Source organism: Strongylocentrotus purpuratus, unplaced genomic scaffold, assembly GCF_000002235.5.
Source record: "Strongylocentrotus purpuratus isolate Spur 01 unplaced genomic scaffold, Spur_5.0 spur5_scaffold_2, whole genome shotgun sequence".
Taxonomy (NCBI): domain Eukaryota; kingdom Metazoa; phylum Echinodermata; class Echinoidea; order Camarodonta; family Strongylocentrotidae; genus Strongylocentrotus; species Strongylocentrotus purpuratus.
This window is the reverse complement of record NW_022145605.1, coordinates 1,293,845-1,318,295: the sequence shown is the minus strand read 5'-3', so window position 1 is coordinate 1,318,295 and position 24,451 is coordinate 1,293,845. Positions and strand designations below refer to the sequence as shown.

The following is a 24,451-nucleotide window of genomic DNA, read 5'->3' as shown; positions in this document are numbered from 1 at the left end:
TACGAACCTGTCTCAAGAGTACCAATACCGCAAAGTATATGTTATCACGTGATATCGACACATTTTTGTCCAGAAAACACTTCAGGTCATTCCTGAATGCCTGTACGTAGACCTTAATCACTCTGGCTAAAAGATCCGAGTCATCATCCCACCAACGAACTGTCAATCGAAAATAAAGAAGTTTATATTATGGTCCAATGGTTTAAGTTATCAAGACCCATTCTATGCTACATATCGGTCTAAAATCACCCAGTTGTAGTCAATATGTGATGATTTTTCTTTAAGTTCAAGACTACAAAATGTATTTATGTCGTTAAGTAATGATTCCCAGGAAATTGCAAATATTTGACCCCTATGAACTTCATATTTGTAATGGACCGTAATAATGTAATGTTATAAAATCGAGATATTTGAACGACAGTAGTGGGTCCAATGCCCTGGCCTGAGATAATAACAGGGAACATTATGCTTCAAGTCACTTTTGATTTTGTTTTTACCAAGCACATCGAAGTTCCTCTTCGCTGCTTCATACATCCATGTCAAGAAGTCTGCCATTTCTTTGATGATACAATCACCCCACTTTGTATCCGGCCTGTCAAAGGCTGGACACTCGAGTAGGATCGTAACTACTCGGAGGAGATCGGGTTCGATTTTATCCTTGCGTAATTCTGAACGCATGTCACTCATGTCCCTCATCAGGTGCTCGAAGATAACTTCTGCTACCTGCATTAAACATGAGCCAAACGATAAGCAATTACAAATCATACAGAGCAGCCCGAAAGCTGAATTGCATATCGATTCACAATAAAATAGGAGTAAAATTTGAACTTACAAAAGTATACATTAATCTTAAAAATTTGAAAGCAACATAGTTCCAGACAGTACATTAGAAGATGAATCATCCTATAGGGATGAGGTTATGCAACACTGAATGAGGGAGAAGAGAGAAAGAGAGAGAGAGAGAGAGAGAGAGTGGAGAGAAAGAGGGAAAGAGAGAGAGAGAGATGTATATATACAGTGCGTCCCAGAAAAAACGAAACCGAGAATTGTCGATGTTTTATCATAGCTTAGTCACATTTATAATTAATAAATGACATAATTGTTTGGAAAGCTTAAATCCTCTTTCATTTTGACGCAACTCATATGATGCAAATTGTACGCATGAGTGTTTAAAAAAAATGTAAAGAGAGAAAACCAAAAAGTCATTTGGCGGAAGGTATCTGAATTTCAGAGAGATAATCACATTTCTAGAAAGTTGAGTCAGGTAAAATGCGCAAGGAATGACAAAGTTCTGTTTGTTTAAAGTAGTGCTTGTATTTCCATAATTTTATCAAACGAAATCGTTTTCATTGGCAGCCTGCCGTAGCAACGAGCTGAATTGACAAAAGACTTAACTCCGTTTCGTTGACAATCAGCCTTGCATGAAGTCTTTCGTCTACGGCTGATTGTCAACGAAACGAAGTTATGTCTTTTGACGTTTCATTAAATTATTAGAGAAAGAAGACTATTCGTTGGACCGTTCTCGATTATTAATCCTTGTCTAAATTCATTTTCTTTTGACGTTTCATTAAATTATTAGAGAAAAAAAGGCGATTCGTTGTACCGTCCTCGGCTCTTAATCCTTGTTTAAATCAAGTTACTCTTCCTCCGCGCGTAGCGCGGAAGCTCTGACGTTTCATTAGATTACTAAAGAAAGAAGACGATTCGTCTTTGTGGCGTGCGCCTGTAATCCAGCTAACAGTGGAAGTTACAAACTGATTCAGCCGAGGACGCAGGTTCGAAACTGAGTCACGTCTTTCGGATGGTGACGTTAAAAGTCGGTGCCCAGACGTAAATAATCATATCTGATTGATACACGTCTGTAAAACCCCAATTACACACACACACACACACACGTTGTACCATTCTCGACTCTAAGCCTTGTCTGAATTCAGTCTCCCCCCCCCCCCCCCTCCCGCGCGAAGCGCGGAAGCTTTGACGTTTCATTAAATTATTAAAAAAACAAGACGATTCGTTGTACCGTTCTCAACTCTTAATCTTTTTTCTTCCTTTCTTCTTTCTCTTTTTTTTTGGGGGGGGGGGGGCGACCGCTCCCACCGCCCCCTGACTACGCTTCGAAAGTTATCAATGTCAAATGTCAATTTTCATGAATATCTTTGATAGCCTATCTCAAATATACCCCTCCCCGCCCCCGTATTTGTCTGATTCCACTAAAGCCAACTTTTTACGAAGGGTACCAATTAGTGCACGTGAAAGAGAGAGAGAGAGAGAGAGAGAGAGAAAGATAGGATACACAAAAGGGGACATTATTTTTGCCAAACACATAGGCCCGAATTCACAAATGAGGTTAGTCGACAAACCTTGGTTTTCGTACGTCATAATGACGCGTTTTGACGCGTTTTACCAAACCAGGTTTGTAAAAAAAACGTGTCAAAACGCGTCATATGACGTACATAAACCTCGGTTTGTCGACAAACCTCCTGTAAATTCGGGCCATAGAGAAGCGAATGGAGAAGAAAGAAAACAAAACAAAAACAAAGCAAAACAAAACAGATAGGGAAATAAAAACATGCACATTAAATCTTTGTGCTCAGAGGCAGCGCCCCTGGAGGTCAGGGGCACAATGCCCCCTCACTTTTTAAAATACCCCTAAAGTGCCCCTTTTTACATACACAAATAGACCCTTTTTCCTTTTTGAAAACGTACACGGAAATGGTGAATAGAAGCAGAAATATTAGGAAAAAAATGATTAATGAATAAATGTTTTAGATATCAAGCAAGATGATATTTATAATATTTAGATACAAATGCGGTAATCTATGTTTTAACTGAGAAATCTCCATCGTATCTAAACACTAACATTTCCCCCTTTCTCAATGTCATAATGAAAGTGGTCACCCATAATGCTTGAAGGAAAAATTATGTTCTATTATTAAAGTGGAATTTTTTTATAAATAATATTTTGTTACCAGCGAACTGAAGAGATATATATATATATATATATATAGCATAACAAATCATGACCGAATTGCCGAGTTGTAATATGATATTTGCCTCTTTGATTTTTTATTTCAGAAATGTTGACTAAACTCAATCAATCAAAAATTACTATATGCTTGACTTTAACAAAGTCCTGCGATCACAATGAATCAATTCGAGAGTGACTCCATAAAAAACAGTCATTTTATGCATAATATTAAATGTTATTCCCAAGATGACGTTTGCAATCATAAAATAAAATAAAAAAGAGAGTTTTGCATACATGAATGTTACAAACTAAAAGTGTTGACACGTACCTGTTCTAAGAGTTTAATGTTGTCTTTGAGCAGGAGAAAGGTTTCCTTCAGTGAGTCCATTTTCAAGGCCGCATATTGGTCTCTTCAAATTAAATAAAATAATGAAGTGGTATAATACTGTTGATTTTTAACAGCCAAACGGGGGCTATATTAAGCTAAATGTATACTGTGTAGATTAGCATTTTTAAGATAACATTTCCAATACATTTTACAATATTCAAACAAAACTGTTTAAACTGTAACTAATACAAGTAATCAATGTCGTTTGTATCGAATCATATATAAAAAAGGTAAAACTCTTCGAATGTTTTCACGCAGGCGCGTACGCAGGGGGGTGTTTGGGGGGTTAAACCCCCCCCCCTTTGATATTTTTTTGTGTATAAACCCCCCTAAAAAAAAACCTAAAACCCCCCCTTTGGGATTTTTTTTTTTTTTTTTTTTTTTTTTTTTTTTAATAAAAAAAAAAAAAAAAAAAAAAATTATTCCCATGGCTGACCTAAAAAAGGCGACCTTTTCCCCCCCCAACGGAGCAAAATGTCAAATTTTCAAATTTCGAGACCAAAAAAAAAAAAAAAGTGTCCTCTTACCCCTCCCCCCCCCCCCCCCCCCCCCGCTTATTCAGCGGCTGGCTGAGTCGATGCGAAATTTTCGGCCCGATTTAAAAATGTTAAAAACCCCCCCCCCCTTGAAAAAATCCTGCGTACGCGCCTGGTTTCACGATTATGGTAAATGGAAGACTCCTTTTATGTCATCGATATGAATCCTCTCCGGGGTATACTTTGTTTGCCGCGGTAAACTTTAATATTAATAATAATAATATTACCAAGGGAGGAGTCATCAGCTTCAGTGATGTTCTTCCTGAAGGCCCTGCACTTATTATAACCCATCAATTAACGGGTACCCACTTACACCTGGGTGAAGAGTGGCAAATGTAGATAAATGTCTTGTCAAAAGATGTAAGTGCTTGGCTGAGATTCGAACCCTCAATCCTTATGTTGAGAGTCAAGCGAATGAACCACTATACCACGACACCTTCACATTTGATATGTGAAAGGTGATGGCGGATCCAGGGAAGCATGGGGAACCCCCTCCTCATCTAAACCTGATGCCTTGTCCCCCTTTTTTCATTGTCAGTATATATATATATATATTTCAGGTCTAATGAATCATTTGAAAATGGTCTATGAATGTGGAGGAGTAGAAATCTACTCAGGAGTTTAGAATATTAGAGATCACTTCATCAGGCGCGGATCCACAGGGGGGGGGGGGGGGGGGGGGAACCCGACGGGCCCGGCCCACCCTGGCTTTTTTTGTTTTCGGGGTCAAATACAAAAATAAATGATGCATACTCCCCCCCCCCCCCCCCCCCCCCCCCCCACTGAGCGAGATATTGGTCGGCACGATTTTCACATTTTCGAGGTCAAATACGAGAAGAAAAAAAATTATGATCACTACCCCCCCCCCCCCCCCCCCCCCCACTAAGCGAGATATTGGTCGGCACGATTTTCACATTTTCGAGGTCAAATACGAGGGAAAAAATTATGATCACTACCCCCCCCCCCCCCCCCCCCTCTGAGCGAGATATTGGTCGGCGCGATTTTCACATTTTAGGCCCCCCCCCCTATCGGCAAATCCTGGATCCGCCCCTGCACTTCATTATTTGTTGTATTCATTGATTCAAAATTATAGTGGAATCTACTCCAATGTCTGGAGTGGTTTGCACTACTCTCTTGAGAATGGTTTCTCTAACATGAATCCTGAAAGAGTGCACTCTTATTTCTGTGGATTTAAAGTGTGTGGCAAACCCCCTTTTGTCACATGTGCCACCAACTCCTCTTCCCACGGTAACCCGACACATGCTCCGCCGACGATTGCTCCGCCGACATTTACTCCGCAAAACGCGACAATTGCTCCGCGACATTTGCTCCGCGACATTTGCTCCGACGTCAAATGCTCCGCCGACAGTTGCTCCGCCGACAGTTGCTCCGCCGACAGTTGCTCCCCCGACAATTGCTCCGCCGACAGATGCTCCGCCGACAATTGCTCCGCCGACAATTGCTCCGCCGACAATTGCTCCGCCGTCAATTGCTCCGCAAAACGCGACAATTGCTCCGCCGACATTTGCTCCGCCGACATTTGCTCCGCCTGAAGCGACACTTGCTCCGCCGACATTTGCTCCGCCTGAAGCGACACTTGCTCCGCCGACATTTGCTCCGCCGACAATTGCTCCGCCGACAATTGCTCCACCTGAAGCGACAATTGCTCCGCCGACATTTGCTCCGCCGACATTTGCTCCACCGACATTTGCTCCGCCGACAATTGCTCCGCCGACAATTGCTCCACCTGAAGCGACAATTGCTCCGCCGACATTTGCTCCGACGACATTTGCTCCGCCCAAAAAGTGTCCCATAAACTACAAATGCTACTAGTACTACGACAAATGCTTCGCCGACAATATTTTCTTTACACCTATTTTTTTCGTTTCTTTTTTTCTTCTTCATTTTCTGAATGCATTTCTTGAAATAATGTAGATGAAATGAAATGAATGAATGTTGATGAAGTGGGAGGAAAAAGGAGTTACCTATAAGTCATTTCGAATATACTGAAATAACTTTCCATCTATCACTGTACGTCCCATATAATGTATACTAAACACTCATTACATGTCGTGGGAAGTTTTTAAAAAAAAGTAGAGCAGCAAGCCACATTCCCCAATACGCGCATACCTCCTAGTTAATTTCAAGTAGCTCATCAATATGTAATACCTGAAATTACCTTGATCAATGCATCTTACTAGGTAAAGCATTATACAATGTAATAGGTCATCATGGAAGTTTAGAAAATAAGTAAGGGGGATTTACCAAGTGTTGATCTTTTTAAGAGTTTTATAAAGAAACAAAAAGATATTGAATATTTCTCAGCGAAAAAAAGGAACAAGCTTGTTTTGCATTTTAAGAAATGGCGATTTGACTTATGATACTCATGTTGATTTAACTTTTATTCCTGTGCCCCCTCACTCCCCTTTATGCACTGGAGTTCAAACTATGATTTATATGTGTACAGTGTATTTTTTTTTACTATAATGTTTTTTTTTTTATAACTTTCTTGTCCTTTCATTATTGTTAGTTGTTCTTATACATATTGGTTTTTTTTGTTTGTCTAATTATTACCAATGACTTGTAAATATGTAATTTTTATATGATTGAAAATTTAATAAACACACAAATATAAAAAAAAAGTTTAGAAAATAAGGGCACTTATATACGTAAGGAAGAGAACCCATTCAGACGGGAAAATGAGATGGCAGCCTTTCTGCTTATTCACATTTATACAAATCATTTTGTTGCAGTTTGATGTTAGTTCTTCATGATAAGCCAATTGCTCTTCTTCCGGTGGCTTCGTGAGTCCCTTAAATTATTTAGTGAAAACAAAGTACTCGAATGAAACGGAGTGTTTTGCACACTAACATATATATATTAAAGCTACATACACTTAACTAAAGGAAAGAAACCTTTAGAAAATGGACTGGATATTATTGAAAATATTATTCTAAACAAGAATGTACTACATGATTGTATTACTTTACGTTTCAATTTCACGAGAGAAATAGAACTCGAGAGGGGGAGCAGAGAAGAAGTGATGGAAATGAAAGAAGACTAATAGCATGAGAGGAAAGAAAAGAGCAAAGAAGACAAGAAAACGGTGTAAACAGGAAAAGGAGGAGCATGGGAGAGAGAGAAAGAGAGAGAGAGAGAGAGAGATAGCCTTGAGCTTTGGATCAGCTAATGAGTAACACATGAAACAGATTTTGAGCGGAGTAATTATCTTTCGCCGGAGAACTTGCGTAAGTAGCTATAATTTTATTTTTTATTTTTTTAAATCAAACATTATGGGGAATAGCAAAAAACGGTTGTCTTTTTTGCTCTTTTCTTTCCTCTCATGTTATTAGTCTTCTTTCATTGAGGTAATTTCAGGTCTTACATATTGATGAGCTGTTTGAAATTAACTAGGAGGTATGCGCGTATTGGGGAATGTGGCTTGCTGCTCTACTTTAAAAAAACAAAACTTCCCATGACATGTAATGAGTGTTTAGTGTACATTATGTGGGACGTACAGTGATAGATGGAAAGTTATTTCAGTATATTCGAAATGACTTTTAGGCAACTGCTTTTTCCTCCCACATTATCAACATTCATTCATTTCATTTCATTTACATAATGTCATGAAATGCATTCAAAAAATGAAGAAAAAAAGAAAGAAACAAAAACAACCCGTGAAAAAAAAATATTGTCGGCGAAGCATTTGTCGTAGTACTAGTAGCATTTGTATTTAATGGGACACTTTTTTGGGCGGAGCAAATGTCGTCGGAGCAAATGTCACCGGAGCGAGTGTCGCTTCATGCGGAGCAAATGTCGTCGGAGCAATTGTCGGCGGAGCATATGTCACCGGAGCAATTGTCGCTTCAGGCGGAGCAATTGTCGGCGGAGCAATTGACGGCGGAGCAAATGTCGGCGGAGCAAATGTCGGCGGAGCAAATGTCGGCGGAGCAAGTGTCGCTTCAGGCGGAGCAAATGTCGGCGGAGCAAATGTCGGCGGAGCAATTGTCGCGTTTTGCGGAGCAATTGACGGCGGAGCAATTGTCGGCGGAGCAATTGTCGGAGGAGCAATTGTCGGCGGAGCATCTGTCGGCGGAGCAATTGTCGGCGGAGCAACTGTCGGCGGAGCAACTGTCGGCGGAGCACCTGTCGGCGGAGCATTTGACGTCGGAGCAAATGTCGCGGAGCAAATGTCGCGGAGCAATTGTCGCGTTTTGCGGAGTAAATGTCGGCGGAGCAATCGTCGGCGGAGCATGTGTCATGGAACCCTTCCCACCCATAAGAAAATCCTGAACCCCCCACTGTATATCAATACATTCAATTCAAATCAACGTGGTTCATCTAAAATACAAAGTAGTAGTCCATGGAATAACTGCGCAATGTTTGCAAAGTATAAATGGACATAAAATACGAATATTTGACTGAATTAGTTGGTTTATCATTACGATGAAGTATCGAAGACAAATTATTCTAAATTAATTATTCCAAGATGCATACTTATGTGTGAATCAAAGTGCAATGTTGGATATAAAGGAAATGAAACAGAAACTATAGGTTTTGTAATGCAAACATAAAGGAGACATGGCCAGTAAGTATTCTTACCCAAACTCACTGAAATCAGTAGGCCTATCTCGGAATGCTTCTATCAGACATCTTGGTGACATCGCTGTAAACAGGTCGGATCGTTGCTTCTGAGTTAGATCAGCTCCAGAATCCAATCGGAAGATACTCTCCAGTATTATCTTGGAATTAGTTGCCATGGTTATTGTTTCCTGAATATATCCAGCTGAAGATGTTTCAGAATTGAAATCGAAATTGAGAGCAAAATATTTTAATTTTCCATGTTTTCAACGACCATGAGGTTTCCAATTGTATCCAATATAGAAACCCAATCCAATATATCTAACCCTCCCCCCTTCCGCCTGTACCTTTCTAATAATCTGAGAGCAGTCTATGTAATGGAGATAGAGTGAATCACTGCAGACTGGACTTAGTCCTTTATAGCAGAAAATAAAATGATATTTATTCCGTGTTTCTTCTTTCATACAGAATATTTGCACAATATTATAATTGCTGATATTATCAACAACACCACAAGATATAAAGACGGTGTTGGTACCTAAAATCCTAGCTTTAATAGTACGAACATAATTATTTTACGTACCGTGATAATTGTGATCCTTTTCAGTCAGTACACAATCTCAGGCAGCGTACTGCTATGTGAATACTATGATAATGAGCGACAGCAAAAATGTGTATAAATAGCGGGGCTGAATTGCGCTCATACCAAAATTCATAACATCAGGCGCAGTACTATAATGATATTATACTGCATAGTTGGTACATGTACGTGCGAAGTTCATTCCCACATACCGTACATGCAATGCGGGGAATTCCCGTCTCGCTAATAATAGTAGTTGCGTAATCTCTTCGGTCATTTATTAACAGAAAGGTTTGCATTGCGACATTGACATGTGTAATCTAGAATGACCTCACAAGACCGTGCATTTGACTGTTTGTAGGCAGGGGCGGCGCCAGGGTATTTTCATAGGGGTGGCGAGCACTGGCGGGTTAAGGGAAATATTTAGGGCCGACTCAGCCGGCCGGTGAATAAGCGGGGGGTGGGGGGGGGGGGGGGGGGGGGGGTAAGAGGTCCCTGTGAACATACATATTATATCATGGATTGTATGATGTCCTTACAAGAATAAAACAACAAACAAACGTCTTACTACCTACAAAAGGGTCACCATACGATCCATGAAAAGACCAGGGTCTAGGTCTATTTTGATGCTTTTCAAAGAGGAAAATAAAGATAATAACTGACATTATAGTTTGTGATCCGCATTCGCTCAGGGATATATTTTTAAGACGTGTACGGTTAAATTTAGTTTTGCAATTTGGTTTTATTTGTGTTAGGTTAAGGATGATGGTTATGGTTCAGGCCAAATACAGTGTTGGTCCTTGATTGAAGCTGGAAATTTGGTTTGTGTTGTGACGGTGTTGTGAATACCCTCAGAGCTAATGCCGCCACTCAAACACACAGTAACCGAACTAGAACTAAGAACACACATCAATATACATACACTCTACAAAAGTCAAATACATTGTCTTCCGAGGTCAGTCCAGATTGCACATGCCAATGTCGCAATGCAAACCTTTCTGTAAATGAATGACCGAAGAGATTACGCATCTACTATTATTAGCGAGCCGGGGATTCCCCGCATTGCATGTACGGTATGTGGGAATGAACGTACCATACGGCGCTGTGCTTGGTGTTATGAATTATGGTACGAGCGCAATTCAGCCCCGTCTATTTGTACACACTTTTGCTGTTGTTCATTATCATAATATTCACGTAGCAGTACACTGACTAAGAAGGATCATATCACGGTACGTACAATAATTACGTTCATACTCATTTGAAAGCTAGGATTTAAGGTACTTATTTGACACCATTTTGATATATTTGTTTGGTGTTATCAATATCAGTGATTGATTTATTGTTCAAATATTCTGTATGGAAACATGAATAAGGAACAAATATGTTTTTATTTTCGTCCATCTTTGACTATTCCCAGTCTGCAGGAATTCAATCCATCTCCATTGTAGAGACTGCTATAGGGTTATTAGAAATGTGCAGGCGGAGGGGGAGGGGGAGGGGGGGGGGGTTGCATGTTTGAAAACGATGAAATTCCACAACTGCTGGGTAACCTAGCGTGTGTAGACTTTGAAGAGACCGACTTTGGAGTGGGGTAGCCCCTTCCCTGATAGATCCGCGTATGCATTAATGAAGACTGGATGAAATATTCTGTATTGGATACCACGGAAAACTTCATTTTTGTTGAAAAGATGGAAAAAATATAAATATATTTTGCTTTTAATTTCAATTTGAAAACATCTTCAGCTGGATACTCTCTTTAAAAAAAAGAGTGAATTTTTACTCTTTTTTCACTTTCTTGGGAGTGACGTCCGTGATCACTTGTTTAGGAGTGAAAATCGATTGATTTTAGAGTGCTCTCTAAGAAAAAAGAGTGAATGTTCACTCTATTTTCACTCCATTTTCACTCTCCAGAGGAGTGACGTCCGTGATTTTGAAAATTCACTCTTTTTTTTAAAGAAAGTATATTCAGGAACCAATGACCATGGCAACCAATTCCAAGATAGTACTGGAGAGTATCTTCAGATTAGATCCTGGAGCTGATCTAACTCAGAAGCAACGATCCGAGCTGTTTACAGCGATGAAACCAAGATGTCTGGTAGAAGCATTCCGAGATACTGATTTCATTAGGCTCGGGTAAGGATACTTACTAGCTATGTTTCCTTTATGTTTATAAATTATTACAAACCATATAGTTTTATTTCTTTTATATCCAACATTGAACCTTTGATTTACACATGATTATGCATCTTGGAATAATTAATTCAGAATATTTTGTCTTCTAATGATACTGCATCATAATGATAAATCAGCTAATTTCCAGCTAAGTGTTTGAGTGATCTTTTACTTCTATTTTGCATAATGATGAACATTTTGTTTCCAAAGCTTTATTCTTGTATGAAAGTGTGATTATTTCTAAAGATTTTGTACTTTAACTTCTTATTAATGCTTTGTTGATTATGTTTTGTTTTGTTTAAATCGATGATCCTTTTGTATGACCATTAATTGTAAACATTGCGCAATTATTCCGTAGACTACTATTTTTTTATCTTAAATAAACCACATCGAATTGAATGTATTGATAAACAGTGGCGGATCCAGGATTTTCTGATGGGTGTGAAGAGGGGTTGGTGGCACACGTGAAAAAAGGAGGTTTATCACACTCTTTAAATCCACAGAAATGGGAGTGCACTCTTTCAGGTTTCATGTCAGGGACAATTTTGTTTTGGAGGAGAAACACACACTATTGAAATCATTCTCAAGACAGTAATGCAAACCACTCCTTGGAGTGGATTCCACTTTGATTTGGAAATGATTCAAATCCAAAACGAAGTGATCTCTAATTTTTTTAGACTCCTCAGTGGATTTATACTCATTAATGGAACATTTTCAAATGAGTTATTAGCCCTGAAATATATACATTCTGCCAAAGAAAAAAAAGAAGGAAGAGGCATCAGTTTTGGACGGGGAGGGGGTTCCCCATGGTCCCCTTGGATCCGCCATCACCTTTCTCATATCAAATGTGAAGGTGTCGTGGTATAGTGGTTCATTCGCTTGACTCTCAACATAAGGATTGAGGGTTCGAATTTCAGCCAAGCACTTACATCTTTTGACAAGACATTTATCTACATTTGCCACTCTTCACCCAGGTGTAAGTGGGTACCTGTTAATTGCTGGGGTTATAATAATGGCAGGGCCTTCAGGAAGAACATCACTGAAGCTGATGAATCTTCCCTTGGTAATATTATTATTATTAATATTAAAGTTTGCCATGGCAAACAAGTATTGTGTATAGCCCAGAGAGGATTCATATCGATGACATAAAGGAGTCTTCCATTTACCATAATTGTGAAACATTCGAAGAGTTTCACCTTGTATGTATGATTCGATACAAACGACATTGAATACTTGTATTGGTTTACAGTTTATACAGATTTGTTTGAATATTGTCTAATGCATTGGAAATTTATCTTAATAATTATAATCATACACATGGTGTTGTTGTAGGTAATAGTTTAATGGCGTTCATTCAGAATTGAATATATACGCCATATATCTTTCATTTTATAAGAAAATCAGTTATACATAAGAAAACTGAGGATATAGATTTGTAATGATATAATTAATTAATCAGTAACGCAATTTATTAGGAGTCTCTGGATGGTTTGCAACTTCGTGTTTCTGCTTTTTTAAGTTTTTTAAGTTTTTTAAGTTTAATGTGGTCAGCCCGGTTTCGATTGTATAATCATACACAGTATACGTTTAGCTTATAGCCCTCGCATGACTGTTAAAAATCAACAGTATTATACCACATCATTATTGTATGTAGGTCTATCTATATATATTATTCAAAGTATTGTTATCTACATGTTTATTTTATTTAAAGAGACCAATATGCGGGCTTGAAAATGGACTCACTGAAGGAAACCTTTCTCCTGCTCAAAGACAACATCAAACTCTTAGAACAGGTACGTGTCAACACTTTTAGTTTGTACTATTCATGTATGCAAAACTCCCTTTTTTATTTTATTTTATGATTGCAAACATCATCTTCTGGGAATAACATTAATATTATGCATAAAATGACTGATTTTCTATGGAGTCACTCTCTAATTGATTCATTGGGATCGAAGGACTTTATTAAAGTCAAGCATTATAGTCATTTGTGTTTGACTGATTATTGTAGTCAACATTTCTGAAATAAAAAGTCTGAAATCAAAGTGTCAAATATATTATATTTCAACTCGGCAATTCGGTCATGATTTGTTATGCTATATATCTCTTCAGTTCGCTGCTAACAAAATATTATTTAAATATTTTTTTTCCACTTTAATAATAGAACATAATTTTTCTTTCAAGCATTATGGGTGACCACTTTCATTATGACATTGAGAAAGGGGGAAATTTTAGTGTTTAGATACGATGGAGATTTCTCAGTTAAAACATAGATTACCGCATTTATATCTAAATATTATAAATATTAGCTTGCGTGATATCTAAAGCATTCATTCATTAATCATTGTTTTCTAATATTTCTGCTTCTATCCACCATTTCCATGTACGTTTTCAAAAAGGAAAAGGGGACTATTTTTTTGTATGTAAAAGGGGGCACTTTAGGGGTATTTTAAAAAGTGAGGGGGCACTGTGCCCCTGACCTCCAGGAGCGCTGCCTCTGAGCACAAAGATTTAATGTGCATGTTTTTATTTCCCTATCTGTTTTGTTTTGCTTTGTTTTTGTTTTGTTTTGTTTCTTTCTCCATTCGCTTCTCTATGGCCCGAATTCACAGGAGCTTTGTCGACAAACCGAGGTTTATGTACGTCATATGACGCGTTTTGACGCGTTTTTTTTTACAAACCTGGTTTGGTAAAACGCGTCATTATGACGCACGAAAACCAAGGTTTGTCGACAAACCTCCTTTGTGAATTCGGGCATAAGTGTTTGGCAAAAATAATGTCCCCTTTTGTGTATCCTTTCTTTCTCTCTCTCTCTCTCTCTCTCTCTCTCTCTCTCTCTCTCTTTCACGTGCACTAATTGGTACCCCTTCGTAAAAAGTTGGCTTTAGTGGAATCAGACAAATACGGGGTCGGGGAGGGGTATATTTGAGATAGGCTATCAAAGATAGAAGAAAGTCATGAAAATTGACATTTGAGATTGATAACTTTCTTTTTGTCAACGAATAAATTTCGCTCTCTCTCTCTCTCTCTCTCTCTCTGATTATCAGTGTCTCTTTCTCTCTTCTTTTCTCACTCCCTTTTCCCCCTCTAACCGCCAAATATCGATTGTAATATTTTGTTAACCGCCATGTTTTACTGATCATTTTTGTACTCGATTTATTCTCCGCTGCTCGCCCTCTTTTCATTTAAAAAGAGTTAAATAATTATGTGTCTCCTTTCATTTTGGCAGTTTAAATATGCCATTCAATCCATGTCTTCATGTAAGTTACTTTCTGTCGTTATAATGTATTGAATGTAGGTCCTGTTTAACATTTCTTTTTCTCTCTCATTTTTTTCATCGCACTATATATATATATATATATAATATATCTTTCCCTCTTTCTCTCATGCACTCATCGTTCTCTCTCTCTCTTTCTCTCCACCCCTCTCTCTCTCTCTCTCTTTGTCTCTCTCTCTCTTGTCTTCCTCATTCAGTGTTGCATAACAACATCCCTAGGATGATTCATCTTATAATATACTGTCTGGAACTATGTTATGCTTTCAAATGGTTAAGATTAATGTATATTTTGTAAGTTCAAATTTTACCGCTATTTTATTGTGAATCGATATGCAATTCAGCTTTCGGGCTGCTATGTATCGTTTGTAATACACCATTTTCAATTCAATTCAATACTCTACCATGTAGTATACTGATTGAATCAAGCTTTCCCAATGAACATGAAGCCCGTTTTCTAATCCATTTCCCCAGAGCCAAAGAGTTTGACCAAATTGAATCAGTTGGTCACAACCATGGCGTGTATTATTTTGTTTTTTGCTTGCCCATTGGCTAGCAACGCCGTATTCACCATATTGTGCCCAGTTTGAATCAGGATGGCTAAACTCTTTATATACATCTTTCTCATAATTATTGTCCCTACTTTTTAAAAACTCCTCATCTCATTCTTTTCGTTTGGCTCATGTTTAATGCAGGTAGCAGAAGTTATCTTCGAGCACCTGAAGGACATGCGGTCAGAATTATGCAAGGATGAAATCGAATCCGATCTTCTCCGAGTAGTTCCGATCCTACTCGAGTGTCCAGCCTTCGACAGACCGGATAAAGAGTGGGGTGATCGAATCATCAGAGAAATGGCAGAAACATTGATCTTGATGCATGAAGCAGCAAAGAGGAACTACGAAGTGCTTGGTAAAAACAAAATCAAAAGTGGCTTGAAGCATAATATACACTGATATATCTCAGGCCAGGGCATTGATTTAATTTGATTTAATTTGATTTGATTTATTGGTTTCTGCATCTTTTTTTCTTTTTTTCATCATACATTTTCATGAACATAATATGGTTTGATACAATGTTTTAAGTGAATATAATTTTATACAGATAATAAACAAGATTAAACAAATATATTGAATGCATAATTAACATACATTAGATGCAGGAGGGCTACAGAAATAAGCAGAGTAGCTTGACGTGCCCGCAGCCCTCAACTTAGATACAACAATACAAAATATAAATAAAAAAGAGTGTGACTTGCAGAGAAGAACAGGAAAGGAGAGAGAAGGAGCGTTGGTAATTATACAATAAATCTCATACAACTGCTGATTGAATGCAGGTTCATTCATGAATGGATAAACGATGCTAGGTCATGGACGATTACACATCATTGTTGAATAAACAGTCAATGTTCACACGAACATGAATACAGTAAAATTACACACGACATGATCAATATTTAGACAATAACATAGTTTTAACTGCCTTCTAAAAAGAATACAATGTCCTAAGGTTTCTTATTACAATGGGCAGAGTTCCAGATGTCTGGGCCGGCATGTCTAATGGATTTGAGAGCCAATGCGGTTTTAGGATTTCTTAAATGGAATTTTCAGTTTGCCTTGTAGGGTAGGAGTGGATGGTTTTATTCAAATTAAACAATGGGGAAAAGTATGAAGGAAGTAGACCATTTTGTAAGCGAAACATGAAAATTGCTACTTGTAGAAAATGTATATCATCAGCTTTTAGAGTTTTTAGTTTTGAAAACAAGGGATTGGTGTGGTCGCGATAGGAAGAATCAGTACATATACGCATGGCTTTCTTTTGTAACAGTAAAATGGCGTCAACGTTGCTTTTCGAATTTGCCCACATAATGTTACAACATGAAATATAAGGCAGTATTAATGAATTATATAACATAAACAAGATATTTGAAGGGACATAATGTTTCAATTTACAGAGAATACCAATATTACGTGAAATAGTATTAGAAATATATTGCACATGATTATTCCATCTCAGATTTTCATTGATCAAAACACCAAGGAACTTTGTGCTTTCCTTTTTTTCCAATAATTCACCATCCAAAGTAATTTCAATGTCAGGAATATCGTTATTTTTTCTGTTCTGAAAGTATATATAGTTTGTTTCCTTTAAATTAAAAGACAGTTTATTACTTCTAAACAATTTTGATAATTTTGGTAATTCAGCGTTAATATTTCTTAAAAGGATCTGAAAATCTGAATTGGAACAAAATGCATTGGTGTCATCAGCGAATAAATTATACTGTAGTGCATTTGATGAATTATAAATATCATTTACATATATCAAAAATAACAAAGGGCCAAGGATTGACCCTTGTGGCACTCCACAAGTTATAGATACTAATTCTGATTCATTTGAATCATAACATACATATTGTTTTCTATTTGGTAAATAATTTTTAAACCATTGTATAGCAACAACCCTCAATCCATAGTATTCCAATTTACGTATAAGTATTGTATGGTCAAGAGTGTCAAATGCAGGATTTTTTCGAAGGGGGGGGGGGGGGTTAAAATTTGAATATCGCGCCCCAAATTTCGCAACGACTCAGCCAGCCGCTGAATAAGCGGGGGAGGGGGGGTAAGAGCATCCTTTTTTAAAAGTTTTTTTAGGAAAAATTTCGCAACGACTCAGCCAGCCGCTGAATAAGCGGAGGGGGGGGGGGGGGGGGCGGGGGTTAAGAGCAATTTTTTTTTGTCCCGAAAATTGGAAAATTATGCCGACCGATATTTAGTTCGATATTTAATTTTTAATCACCGTTTAGCACATAATTTTTTTTTTTTTAAGAATTTTTTTTGAGGGGGGGGGGGTAACCGCAAACACCACCCCCCCCCCCCCCTGCGTACGCGTCTGGTTCAAACATTTCGATTTTATAACATGACATTATCAAGGTCAATTAAAAATATGTAGTTCGTAGGGGTCTACTTTTTCCAATTATCTGGGAGTCATTAGTTTATAATAAAAAACATTTCTCAGTCTTGAACTTAAAGGAAACTCATAATAAATTGACTACAACTAATTTTTTTTTAAACTGATTTGAAGCATAGAATGAGCCTTGATAAATTCGACCTTTGGACCATAAAATAAAAACTATTTTATTTTCGATTGACAGTTCGTTGGTGTGATAAGGACTCGGACCTTTTAGCCAGAGTGATTAAGGTCTACCTACAGGCATTCAGGAATCTGCTGAAGTGTTGTTGGGACAATACTGTGCCGATACCACGTGATAACCTTTACTTAGCGATGCTGGAAATCTTGAGACAGGTTCGTATGTTTGTGAAACGGAAAATGATTTCATTTTCAATTTAAAACAGTTATTGGTCGTTCTGTCTGTCTGACTTCGTGTTTGTTTTCATGTGACGTATTATCACAATATGAATATTCATAGCTGTGAAATACATAGTGATGTAGACCTCTATCAACAGAACGTAACATAGTCTGATGCATACTGTTGGGGATAGGTTGAGCATTTTACCTTTCAACTCTTCCTGTCAGCAACCTTTACTTTTACCTCTCTTGATGTTTATTGTTGCACACCCAGTGGAAGATTCACTCGTTGATACGTGTTTCAGTATTTAGTCTCTTTTTGTAAAATTATAGGGCAATCCAACCCTTCTAATAAGTTCATATGTATGTAAGAAGAAAATTGAGATAAAGAGAATGGCGAAAATTTGAAATAAATCGGACCAATAATAAGTACATTATGAATGTTTTCAATATGAGATCACTAAGTTTATGCGTATCTCAGTCAGCGGATTGTGACGTAGTCACGGGTAACTCTTCCGTTTGTCGTGTGCAAAAATATCACTAATTTTTGTATTTCTCCTTAGTGCCTTCTCCCTTCGGACACTACTAAAAAAATAGTATGGATATCATATTATTATGAGACCTATTAAGAGGATAGACCCTCCTGAATCATACCTTTTAGATTTTTTTAATAACAATGTTGTGTGTCTGAACAAAAGGGAGAGTTGACCGCCACTTCATCCTCGAGACATTACCGATTTAGCCAATGTCAAGAGCCCATGCCTGTAGGAATTACAAGTTTCAAAAAAATTTCTCATTTTTGTCCGATTTCATTCAAAATTTCATTCGACTACTTCTCTGATTTTTCTTCTTTCATCTAGAGTAGTTTGCTATCAAGGTAGAATTTTTCCTCAATACAAAATTGTCTCACTATGATGCAGTGAGATTGAAATAAGTTAATGAGTCATTTCACATACAGATCAATGAATCGGTTGGGTACAAGGTTCCAGTGAATCAGTTTTACATCCTTCAACCAGGAGATGAAGAAACAAACAGGAAGATCGAGAATCATGTTCTCCAGCTTCATCATCAGCATTTGCAACTCTCTCTCCTGGTATTTATTCAGTCTTCTTATGCTTCACATTTTCAGGAAAATACAACACTACACTACCAACAAAAAAACAATCATGAAATTATAGGCAAATTCATCATAAAGGCGTTGTTGACAATATATCACTGTTATCAATATGACGTTCATCAACATCATCATTTCCATCATCATCGGCATTTCCATCATCATCATCGTCATCAACATCATCAACGTGATCATCATCATCATCAATACTTTACCATTATCATCTTCATCTTCGGTCATTATCAACCATCATCCCCTGACTTGCCTAATAATGGGGACAACCATCACCATGAGCACTTTGCATATTCGGCCGGCGAAAGGGACAATTTCATGATTTTTTTTCACAACTTTTTTTTTGTTTTGTAGCATTGTTTTATTGTATTCATTCAGTACAAAATATATAACAAACAAACATACAGCTTCATTGATTTACATAACATATCAAAATATAAAGAAATTGTACATCTCTCAAAAAATACATAAGATAGTTTAATACACAGTACATATTGTTTTCAAATTAATTTGAAAACTTGCCTAATACACTTCGATGACGATATTACATTAAAATTACTATTGTCATTCCCATCATCAGTGGTTTTATCCATGGATTTTTTTAAAATAACTTGCTATATCTACAAACTTTTAAGACAGGAATTGTATATCTGTTGGTAAATTTTAGTTGGATGCCCCTTCCCACCCCTCCTAAATAGTTACTGATTATGAAAAGAAGGAAACAGTAACAAATGAATAAGGTATTGTGTACAGGATGAAGGCACTTGTAGGCAATAACATATTGAAACTACTCAATATATCGTGATAAAAAAGATAATTTTCAACTCTTTTATTTTGAACAAGAAGATAAACACATGTCTCAACAAATGGGGTATACTACTTGATATAAATATATTATCGACAATGAATTAAATCTGTATCAAGATCTATTTGACAATATATCATTTCATTCTAGATTCTTATAAAGAAACTTATAATGATAGGTTCATGAGGATTTTAAACCAAAAACAGGCCCCGTAATTTCGGCCATCTCATAGCCGGGGGGGGGGGGGGAGGAATCTCGCCCATGGATTTTAGATCATATTGACTCCCTTCTTTTTATTTTCTCCTCTTGTCCGCTTATGTAATTGAAAGTATTTGTCTTTGTTTTCTAAGTTTATTCAAGGTCGCCTTTCATTAGCTCACATGCCATTTCTACTGGATGTACCTCTGAAGTGGAAAATGCTGTGTAAGGAGTTTGACTATGCATGTCAGGTATGTTTAAGGTTCTCTTCATTGACATGATCTAGTCGAGAAAGCAGTAAATTTCTTATTGATTTCTCGATAAATGAAAACTAAATTGAGTGAATTTAAGAAATCCCCTACAATGGTCACTATCTGTATATTACGCTACTTCTCATAACCATGAACTAATTTATTTGGTATGTCTTTATGAAAAGGCGAATAAAAGAGGAGATTGCAATTTCAGTTAATGAGTCATGCAAATATCATTTTCAAGTTTTTTATTGAGACTTTACAATGATTAAAGCATTTGAAATAAAAATCCTTCAGATTTTACTTCTTCACTATGACCGGTTTTAATTTTATTTCTTGATCTGAAGGAACAAAAATGAAACCGGTCATAGTGAAGAATTGAACTCTCAACGATTTGAATTATTTGTTTTATTAATCAAAACAAAACCAGAATGTAGCTAGAGCTTTAAGTTTTTGAATAGTTTTCATTATTTCTTACTTTGTGGAAAAATAATCCAATATGAACTTACACCACTTAAAGGTAATACAAAGTTTTGGTATTGGGTCATGAATTTGGTTCAAATGAACATATTGGAAGCATATGCGATCCTACAATATTCACTGAACGTTGTCGCAGTTGAAATCGAGTCTAAAGTTATGAAATTGTAAATAATAAACTCAAAATGTTGTATAGCACCCTCTCAAGGTCAAGATATTAATTAAGCTATACAACGCTGTTTCTTGACTAAAATCGACCGATTAGCTATTCCCGTTTGGAAATTATATATCACATCTACTTATTTTGAGATTTTCAAGGTCGCAGCTACCATTGTACGGCAGTAGGCGCTAATTGAAATTTATCAAAATTTACCGGGAGCACCGGTAAATTTTTATATTCAATATTTCTCGAAAGCAGAAGTGTTTCAGGGGCTAATTTTTCTAGTGCTTCTAATACATCTACAGGGGCATCCAAATATATCAAAATTGTAAAGAATCACTATCCACCCAATTTTCAAAAATTCCCAAAACTTTGTATTACCTTTAAAAATGTCGTTTAAGCGGGATTGCACAACTACTTGTAGCTACTTGCGCCCTCTATATATAGCAAACACTGCCTAAGCGGTACCCGTTGGTCTCCAATGATCCCCCTTTTCTTATGTTAATCGAGAGCTGATTTGATGAGATAACAACATGTCAGTGACCATGCAGGGAGGTCTAATTCCTCGTGGGATTTAAGTGCATCTGAATTTCAGATAACCTAAAACATAATTTTTATCTATCTCTATTTTCCTTTGTTTTCTCTTTTATTCATTTTCATTGTTTTTTGTGTGTGTTGTTGAGACACTAGGCTATACCAAATCGCTTAACGTTCGTGCATGAGTAAATAGACTAACTATCGCCAATTTCTGTTTGGATTATAAAAACGTTAAGCAGGGCTCCCATTTAGCCGAGTTGTATTGGCGAGTTAAGGCGAGTTGTGGTAAATTGCCTCAAAGAGGCACTCGCAATAGGGACTTTTAGATTTGCACAACGACAACGTGGATTGCTACGATCGACGTCCTTTTAATGCACTGCCTTGAATGGACGTCATACGTATCAGTCAACGCAAAAGTCCCTAATAACTCGCGAAAGCTCTTCTTGTAACTCGGGATAACTCGCGACAACTCGGTATGGCTCGGCGTAACTCTTTACAACATTCCACGACTCTCCTCGAAGTCGCGAGTAGTTCCAAAATTTTGAACATGTTCAAATTTTTCACTGATTCGTTGTAACTCGAGATGAATTCGTTGTTACTCGAGATGAACTCGCTTACACTCGTAATATACTTGCATTACTCGTAACAAGCTCGCGCTGCACTCTTAATAAGGTGGTGAGTTGCTACGAGTTATGAAGAGTGCAGCGCGAGCTTGTTACGAGTAATGCGAGTATATTACGACTACGAGTGTAGGCGAGTTCACCTCGAATTACAACGAATCGGCGAAAATTTTAAACATGTTCAAAATTTTGGAACTGCTTGCGACTTCGAATAGAGTCGTGGAATGTTGTAAAGAGTTACGCTAAGCCATACCGAATTGTTGCGAGTTATCCCGAGTTACAAGAAGAGCTTTCACGAGTTATCACCACAACTCGCCATAACTCGCTAATTCAACTCGTCTAAGTAGGAGCCCTGCTTTACAGAATACCTGTTATTTATCATTACCATTATTATTGACAGTACAAGGCTGGGAAGCTTACTTCGTTTCAAATTCTGTTTTACCCGTGATATCATATAGCTTCACTTCAATAGGACATTGGACGATATTCGACTGAAATTCGAGGAAGCTTTCGGAATAGGATCAAGGATTATGTTGGTAATAATCACAGCTGCATTAAACCTGAAAATAGGACACCTTCAATTCGAAATTGACGACGACAAAGAGAAGGTTGTTGAATCAGCTATCTCGAAGGTTAAAGGTAAAGATGAAACGTCTCTCTTGCTCCCGTTCGAAGTCTATTTCAAGGATAACATATCTTTGGGTGTAAATGCTGGTGGCCCCATGAAGGTAAATATGAACACCATTTCACACTATGGCAACTACTTTCGAAACATCAACCGAAGGCACTTTCAATAGCTTTGTGCGTCGTCTATCTAAATGTGTAAACAGGACAATTATTACGTAATCTGAACATTATTGATATTGGACATGCAATAGGGTATCGAAATTGACCTAGAGTTACTTTTCGAAAATATTTGCGATCGTGTAAACATAACTTTATCTTCAAAGAGAAAATGCAGACATGCTTAATTTCAATGACTTATGCCAAAGTTTTTGAGGCCGTTGGAGAAGAAAACAACGCTGAAAATGCCTCAATTATTTACTAAAGCCGGATAATATTATACACTATGATGGTCAAAAGAATTACAAGCCGCTCTGTAACCGGTTTCCTCGGAAATGATAAGACTTAACAAGGCTTGATACAACTTCTGCCGAACCCCTCTTGGTAATTTCATATTCGTTGTACGTGTGTTATATTGCTTTTTCTATATAAGATTCGAAATGGAGAACCTGAATTAACAATAAGATATTTCAATTTCGATATTGTAATCTATACTGGACCGTAATTTTTAAATTTAAGAAAACCAGTATTGATTATTAGTTGTTTCAGATCTTTGATTCTGTTTGTGCATTTGGGTTTTGTTTTACTTTGTTTTGTTTCGTTTTGTTTGAAACGTGTATTTCCCTTTATATTTCTCGTAAAGGAATTCTTTTCCCGACTGTTCGAAGAGCTCTTCAATGTCGAGAAGCATTCCATCTTCAAGAAACTCGATGATTCTCCTTCGTGTACGACATTGTGGTTTAACAAGGTCATTATCGAAATCAAATTTCCATCTCAGAAGTTAGATTACCCATTATTACTAATCTCAATATATTGTTAATGTAAGTTGATTATAGCTATTACTGGCGTCAATGGGTGGTTGGCAGGGGAACACAATAGTATTTGCCCCCCCCCCCCCCTCCTCCCTCTAAATATCTCTCTTTAAAGTACGTTTTCTGTATAGAAACTTCCACATGTAAATTAAATGTTTTGCTTGATTTAATCTTCAATGTCAATGCACTAATAGTGCCTTTTTTTTTACCCCCCCCCCCGAATATAAAAGCCCTCCTTGCCCACCCCCAGAGTTACTTTCGAAAATCTATCGACATTGTCGTCTGTTCATGAATTTATTGGTTTCTAATCTGATTACTCGACCATGAGTAATTAAGACCTGTGGCCCAGTTTTCAGTGAGTGGGTTCGAGACTCAGGCAGGCAAGCTAGTGTCCCAACGGGATCAAAGTCTTGACTTTATAACCAGAAAGTTACAACCTTTATTACCATGAGTACTAACCAATATTTTGCACCCCCCATATACATAATATTTGTTGGCCAAGAAAAAATATGCCTTGTCAATTTGGAAATAGTGTGCACCTTTCATTCGGATCAAAACACCGTGCAATTAAAGTTTGTATTCTTCTGTATTTAAAACTTATCATAGGATTCTAAGGACCTGGACAAATTGCGAGCAGTCGGGAAGCTGTTCGCTCTGATGTTCTACAATAAGGTCATCGTCACAATGCCGTTTCCATTTCTTTTCTACAAGAAACTGCTTGGAAATATTGGAATCGAAGAAAGGCAAGGAAGTTACGTGTCTCTAATATTTGGGGGCCAGGGGGTACAAAGTCCTTCATTCTTTTGCAAATTTTGTTCCCAATTCGTACCATTTTCATTTGTATTTCGAACTCGAGAGCTCATTGATACATTTTCATTTT

General features: G+C 37.4%; 2 protein-coding genes across 2 annotated transcripts; one reads left to right on the top strand and one right to left on the bottom strand.

The window, feature by feature from the left end:
* Positions 1-222: 222 nt before the first annotated feature.
* Positions 223-3,373, bottom strand: LOC115926900. The gene is made up of 3 exons (XM_030992510.1): positions 3,297-3,373; positions 498-723; positions 223-278 (listed from the first exon to the last, which is right to left on the bottom strand). The coding sequence occupies exons 1-3, from the start codon at positions 3,354-3,356 to the stop codon at positions 223-225; spliced, it is 342 nt and encodes a 113-aa protein (XP_030848370.1). The 5' UTR covers positions 3,357-3,373.
* Positions 3,374-11,024: 7,651 nt separating this feature from the next.
* On the top strand, positions 11,025-18,059 carry LOC105442432. Its single transcript, XM_030991027.1, has 4 exons — positions 11,025-11,186; positions 12,937-13,018; positions 15,195-15,408; positions 17,648-18,059. Exons 1-4 carry the CDS (start codon positions 11,029-11,031, stop codon positions 17,842-17,844), a joined length of 651 nt encoding a protein of 216 aa, XP_030846887.1. The 5' UTR covers positions 11,025-11,028; the 3' UTR covers positions 17,845-18,059.
* The last annotated feature ends 6,392 nt before the right edge of the window (positions 18,060-24,451 follow it).

Coding starts and splice junctions, on each gene's coding strand:
- LOC115926900 (XM_030992510.1), bottom strand. CDS start 3,356: ATGGACTCACTGAAGGAAACCTTTCTCCTGCTCAAAGACAACATTAAA. Junction 724..3,296: donor ACATTAAACTCTTAGAACAG/GTACGTGTCAAC, acceptor TGTTTAATGCAG/GTAGCAGAAGTTATCTTCGA. Junction 279..497: donor GAGGAACTTCGATGTGCTTG/GTAAAAACAAAA, acceptor TTGAACTTAAAG/AAAAATCATCACATATTGAC.
- LOC105442432 (XM_030991027.1), top strand. CDS start 11,029: ATGACCATGGCAACCAATTCCAAGATAGTACTGGAGAGTATCTTCAGA. Junction 13,019..15,194: donor ACATCAAACTCTTAGAACAG/GTACGTGTCAAC, acceptor TGTTTAATGCAG/GTAGCAGAAGTTATCTTCGA. Junction 15,409..17,647: donor GAGGAACTACGAAGTGCTTG/GTAAAAACAAAA, acceptor TTCGATTGACAG/TTCGTTGGTGTGATAAGGAC.